Source organism: Magallana gigas, chromosome 10 (assembly GCF_963853765.1).
Source record: "Magallana gigas chromosome 10, xbMagGiga1.1, whole genome shotgun sequence".
Classification (NCBI taxonomy): domain Eukaryota; kingdom Metazoa; phylum Mollusca; class Bivalvia; order Ostreida; family Ostreidae; genus Magallana; species Magallana gigas.
This window is the reverse complement of record NC_088862.1, coordinates 30,612,999-30,619,887: the sequence shown is the minus strand read 5'-3', so window position 1 is coordinate 30,619,887 and position 6,889 is coordinate 30,612,999. Positions and strand designations below refer to the sequence as shown.

Here is a 6,889-nt window from a genome sequence, read left to right as displayed (position 1 = left end):
ATATCGTATAAAACTAATGAATATTGAATTCCAAATTTTCTAAAGGCGAGTAGACTCTCATTTAAATGTACATATTGTCTATGAATTTCTGACATCTTACAAAATAAAGAAAATTGATGTATATTTATAAGTTCAAGTACTAACATTTCATTCATATTAATGAATGCATTACAATCAAAAGGATTTCTAATAACTAGACTAAATCATTTTGGGATTTGGGGTCACTACGTTGTTTTTTTAAATTGAATCTATCGAGAATATACCCTTTTTACCATCTTTGTAAAAGAAATTAAAATTTGGAAGAAAAGACAGCTTTGGGTTATAAAAGTAAGCGGGGGAAATCAAACAGAAACTATGAAGCCTCCTTCGTCTCCTCTATGATTTTCCTTTCAGACATTCAATCATAAAGGAGTTCCTGATATGAACAGTAATGACTTCTATGGGGGAAAAAATTAATAAGTTTCATTTTTGGAAATGAAAAAGCAGAAAGCAGAGAAAAGTGATGATTTCCCTTAAGAATAATGTTTGATTGAAGAAGACACCCTAAATAAAAATCTACGTCAGATATTTAAGTGCTCTTTCAGAATAAAAACAAATAAGGTTCTCCAGTGTTTCCTTCCACAGAAATGTTTCGTTGCTTACATATTCAACCAAATTCTCCCAACATAATGGTAACAGTGCAGCGCATTGGACATTTTTGTTGCCTAATTTTATTAAAGAATCTGGCTTTTTGTAATGCTAGACTTGTGGTGACCTCTGAATTTACTCACCAGTCTCGTTTTGACAACATCTACATACCGTTTCCACTAATGACGACAAAGTCTGTTAGTTTATTGAAGTGTGTAGTGGAATGTCAGTTTTTACCTGGATGTCAGTCGGTCCGTTATCACGTGATCAGTAGAGCGTGTCATTTACTGGACTCTTGCTTGATTTGCAACAGAGGACAGTCAGAAATGGGCTGGAGATATTATTGTCGGTTAAAAGACGACTCTCCTATTTCGTCGGGTAGGTACTTAATCTTTTTATCATAAAATTTATTATGTACTTTCCACATACTTTTTTGGCATGTAAAGTGTGTATAAAGCAGTTATAACACTGTAACATACACACAGGAAACCAAAAGGTTAAAATTACGAGATTAATTATGACGTCATAAACGTTGATCGCTGTAAAATGCAATGTCACAAGCGAAAATGAAAGTTCACGCTTGTGGCTGTTACACTGGTTCTTCCATTTATATGAATTTACCCTTAAGAAAAAATAGGATTTTTAAGGTATAAATGACGTTTGCAGACGAGGCAAGAAATTTTAAAAAATGTAACGCGCGTTACTCAATTTGTATGCACATACCGCTGCAATGAGACTATATCTTTCAAAAAATGATGATTCAATGTTAAATATAAGCTAGAATAAAGCAGTAAATATAGCAGAAAAAGTCTTTTTAAAAAATCTGTGGTTGATTTTAAGTCCTAATTAGTACCCCAAAATACGTTTTAATCAAGTTTTGCGTAGGTTCAAAGCGGCATTGTTAAAGTAGCAAATTAATTATGCTTTTCACAATTTCGAAATTGTTTCTTAGCAGGGAAAGTATAATCGGGTAATCCAACAATATAAACTTAAGCAATTACAGATTTCAATGATTACTTACAACATGGATTTGTATGTTACGTCCAAACAAAAAAATTCCAAAGACAGGCATCAGTTAATTTTCTGTACATGTATTTACAAACATGAATTGACAGTATGTGGGTTTTTTATAATTTCAAAAATGTATAGAGAAATTGTGCTTTGCTTCTTTGACTTCCGTAAATCTATGTTCTTTCTTTGTGATGTGTTTTAGGTACCCCAGATAAGCATGTCGCCTTTCAAGTCACGACAACTGACGATATTCCGGCGAATGGGGGTGTCATCGTCTTCGATCAAGTGAACACAAACCTTGGACAAGGTTATAACTCTACATCAGGGATCTTCACCATCTGGCGAGATGGTGTTTATATCTTTACCTGGAGCATGCGCAGTCACCCTGTCACCCGTAAATACACCGATACCTACCTATTTGTAAATGGAGAAGCTGTCGGAAATTTGCGCGATAAAAGTGAGAACCTCGTGACAAACTCAGCAATGTTTCACCTTAAGTCACGTGACCAAGTGTACATCTGCAGCAGGTACACCACTTTGTATGTTGGCGCCATGTCACAATTCTCTGGATGGCTACAGTCGCCGGGTATGTAAATTTAACCCTTTTTAAACGCATAATAGGATACTAGTATTGGCTGGTTCAAAACTATGAACGCCACTATAATGCATAAAATATCATTTGTATCACATTTAGTAAAATATTCACCATTTTGTTAGAGTAAAACGTCATGAATATGCGCCAATTTAACCGAAAACAACGTATCAACGTTATCTGCAGTATTAAACACACAGCCAGTAGAAAATGTAGTCTCTTAGTTTACAAAAAAATGATGTCGTCGATAAATGGAATTTGGTCTTGTTGGCTGACAAGACTTTTATTTGATGATTTAACTGTTTGAATTGTTTATATTAGATACATAAATGACGAAAAAAAGAAATGAAAGTGACATTGTATTTAAATAAAGGTCATTTCAAATGTTCTAGGATAAGACGGTGTACATGGAATTAGTAGTTACATCTTAAATATGATCTAAATTCTCCTTGTTTCGATCATGTGTTATAAGTCGTAAAAACCAAAGGGTTGTCTTAAAGAGGTGCCGTTTGACAGTTGGATCTATCTATCTATCAAGTTTTACAAATCAAGAGTCAACTCTCGAATTTATCACATTTATGTTTAAATATTTAAATTTGCAATCATGATTCCTTATAGGAACCTACAAAAAGGCTAAAATGTTTATTTCTGCGTGAACTTTTTAAAGGGTTAAAAGTTCATAATTTTAGGTCAGTTATTGATCACACGTGCGATTATTGAAATTTCTTTAGAATAAAAACACAGAATTATTTATACAGTCATGTATTTTTAAACGATTTGATTTTCTTAAAAGAATATATATATATATATATATATATATATATATATATATATATATATATATATATATATATATATATATATATATAAGTGCATCTTCGCTAGCCAAGGGCTTACGATCCACTCTGCTCCTCTACTACTCTTGGCAGATTTAACCAATGTTTTCAGAAACAGCACAGCGCCGTCTAACGATTGAGTTAAATTGAAGCAGCTAAAATACGTTTCATCTAAGAGGTATCAGAAGAAATTGCCCAGTGAATAAAAAGACAAATGAAAAATAATCTTTAAAAAACATATATCTGTTATTATCTGTCGTCTGTTATTCACTAATCACGTAAAAATTGCAACAATGATTGTATTTTAATTTTGTATGAAAACACAACGAACTTCCTCGTTAATTTGTAGATTCCATACAAATGCCTAGCTCCGTAACCAATCAGACTCCTTGCGCGAGTTTTGATTTTGTCGGCTAAATCTGCCAAGGGTTGTAGTGGATCGTAAACCCTTGGCTAGCAAAGATAATAGATTTGTAAGTAATACACAACAATGTTTAAACGTTCAGCGCGATCTGCGTTGGTACATGATCAACAAACTATGATATATCCACTTGTCTGTCATTTCTTAGATTTCCAGATGAGTTACTCGAATGACTGTGGCGTTTCCTTTCACGGCTACGCAGTGTCTGCAAACGACGAAAACGTCATCAGATATCAGTCAAAGGAGAACCCGGACGAACGGAGGTCTCGACTGATTACAACGTCAAACGTAACTATAGTGTTGATGTCAAATACTGTTGTCAACAGAGGAGGGACGTCAGAAATGCAACACGTCATCGACGGAGAAAACGTCACGTTAAGCGTCATTGATGGTCAGTGCAGTGACGATGTTGGTGTTCTCTTAATAACGGTTGCGACTGCAGATTTTGGAGGCTCAACGTTTGAGATCAAAAATCGAAAAACTCACTTCCACATTACAAGCTGTACTTTGACTGCATTCTGTTTGATTAATGGTATGTATGTAGATACCATATTCCCTTATGGTTGGCAAAATGATCATTAGCATACCTTAAGACATGGTTTCGCTGTCCCGCGAAATTAATAAGCTATATAAAAAGTAATTACGATATTATATCCCTATCTAAGTAATTGTACAACTCCAACTTTAATTATTTATCTAATGTGATTTGGATTCGTAAGTATATATTATAGACATATAAAATCTTCCCGTCGTTTGTGTTAGGGAACATTACTAAGGTTGAATAATGGCAAACACATTCAATTGTATTTATCTACAGTATTTAACAAGGTATACTGTAAATTCCTTATATTACGCGAGTACTTAATTCTGCGATCCCGCTAGTTTGTATCAAATCGCAAGAATATAAAATCGCAAACGCTGAACTTTTCTCCTTATTTCTTTTAGTTTTCAACTCTCAGAAAATAATGACAAGATTTTAAAATCTGCGAAGGATGCTTCTCGAGATTTTACGCGGAAATTAATTCCTCGCGTTTAATTACGAATTTACAGTATATTTTTTCGTTAGCACTGAAAACCCAATTCAACGTCTGATCTATAATACACTTACTGGAATGATATCGACCAATATCAATCATTATATTTAGCAATTATTTTTATTCCTAGCTATAAATCTATCTCCAGTTCCTTGAAGGTGAACAACATAAGAATAAACAATAATTCCTTAAAATACGTTGATGATTTTCCTGGTTAAACTTATTTTGCCAGCAATACACTATAAATTCGAAAAATATACAGAATCAAAGTACTGAAAAACTGACGGGAGTTGATTTTGTCGATGTTTATTTTATTTTAAAATCAATGATATGTTATTTTGCATGACAAGTACCTGCAGTTTCTAATTTGAATTACGCACATTTTTATAATATGAATTTTTGGACTTTTTCGACAAGAATGTCGAGAAACCCCCATAAGAATCATGTTAAATAATATTTAAAGATAAAATCAATTCAATCAAACTATGTATCAGTAATATAATAGAAATATTTCTCGAAAATTGTATGGATCCAAGCAATATTGAACTCTAGTCTCTTTCAACCAAAACGCTCGGCTGATACCGTAAATCTCCGACAAGGATTTACGGAGACAGCCGAGTGTCGAGTTGAACGAGACTATATTGAACTCTGGCGTAGGAATACATACGACTACAAAATATATTTAAAGTGTTCGAACCATTTAAAATCTGAGTATTTTCAAGGTATTTATAAATAAATTTCCTTGAAAAACAATGCTTTAGAATACATTACATCGAATTTATCAATTATTTTCAAGAACTTAGTCTTGTCAGCAGCAATGATTTGTGCTGAGGTCCAAACACTGTTTCACTTTCAGTTTGTCTGAGTAACTGCATAGGAGAGTTGATTATTTTATCAACTCCCAAAAACTGAAATTTAAATAAATAATGGAACTTTATCATCTTCCTAGGTCCAGCCTTTAATATCTGGGCAGCTGGGAGAACTTTGAACACAACTGTAATGTTTGACGACATCATTACTAATAATGACGTCAAAATCAATGAAGCCTTTGGTACAGTTTCTCTTTTACAACGTGGAATTTATTTTCTAAGCTGGACTGTCCATGCCTACAACGACTCTGTTATTTTGTCCTCCTTGGCCGTGGATGATGTCATCATCCGTAACCTCACTGTGACGTCACCGCCTGACTGTCACACCGTGTCAACAAATGTTGCCCTTCTTCCAGTGCAAGAGATGACAACTATTAAGATCAAGATACTAGTCGGAGAAATTGGAAAGCTGGGGGTGTATATATCCGGTTTTTTGATTTCTTCCTTTGAAACTTAAAGTATTATCTCGTTTCAGCAAAGGAGAGTTTACAAAACTTTACATTTTCTCAGTTTTATTACACTTGTTATTTTGCAGTTACTTGTTCTAAACGGACCAATAAATGTGTCTTTTATAGCGAGCTCTAAGAAAAAGTACGAGGGGAAAAGAACGAGCTCAATCTACAAATTCATCTTGAAAAGTTTTTTTGAGTATAGCTCCCATAGTGCTATGCCAAAAAAAGACTGAGATATAACTCGTAACCTACAGTTCTTTGAGGTTTGAGGACACATTTTAATTATTGCACAAGCTTTGATGAGACCCAAGAGTTTTTTTTAAATGCTTTCATCACATCGTATTAAGTCAATATACGTAAACAAATGATTATATATGGAACGCCTCAACTGCCTTATGTAGATAATCTCCATAATATGATGATACTTCAACATTACATGCTGATACTTCAACATTACATGATGGTACTTTAACATTACGTGCTGATACTTCAACATTACATGATGGTACTTTAACATTACATGATGATACTTCAACATTACATGATGGTACTTTAACATTACGTGCTGATACTTCAACATTACTTGATGGTACTTTAACATTGCGTGCTCACACTTCAACATTACATGATGGTACTTTAATATTACGTGCTCATACTTTAATATTATATGCTGATACTTCTCCATTACATGATGGTACTTTACTGTGCAGTGGTTCTAAAAATAGGGAGGCGTCGCCTCGGGATCGAAATACGCTTTAAGTCAGAACAATGCCTGTAGAGGTATAGAGTATGCTGTAAAGTTTTTAAGACTGGGCTGTTTCTCTGTTTCAGATAGGACTAAGGTCCACTGAGACTAATTTAGATCTAGATACTCAACAAATGCTACTATTTGATTAAGTGTCTTTTGAAAGGGTTAGTTTAAATTTTAAAAAATAGTAGCTTGGTGAGACCATTGGGGCTCAGCGCATAAAATCAGGGGGAACAAAAGTTCCAAAGAGGATGTTTGGTCTATAAATGTGCATTCGGGCCTAATCTTTTGGCGCTCGG

The 6,889-nt window shown here is 34.0% G+C and overlaps 1 protein-coding gene across 1 annotated transcript; it reads left to right on the top strand.

The window, feature by feature from the left end:
• Positions 1-628: 628 nt before the first annotated feature.
• Positions 629-6,152, top strand: LOC105342987 (uncharacterized). Its single transcript, XM_011450126.4, has 4 exons — positions 629-1,005; positions 1,841-2,224; positions 3,636-4,019; positions 5,471-6,152. Exons 1-4 carry the CDS (start codon positions 669-671, stop codon positions 5,845-5,847), a joined length of 1,482 nt encoding a protein of 493 aa, XP_011448428.4. The 5' UTR covers positions 629-668; the 3' UTR covers positions 5,848-6,152.
• The last annotated feature ends 737 nt before the right edge of the window (positions 6,153-6,889 follow it).

Bases quoted from the DNA above. Each gene is read 5' to 3' on its own strand.
- LOC105342987 (XM_011450126.4), top strand. From the start codon at position 669: ATGGTAACAGTGCAGCGCATTGGACATTTTTGTTGCCTAATTTTATTA. The intron at 2,225-3,635 runs GTATGTAAATTT...GTCATTTCTTAG, and splicing joins TGGATGGCTACAGTCGCCGG to ATTTCCAGATGAGTTACTCG. The intron at 4,020-5,470 runs GTATGTATGTAG...TCATCTTCCTAG, and splicing joins TGCATTCTGTTTGATTAATG to GTCCAGCCTTTAATATCTGG.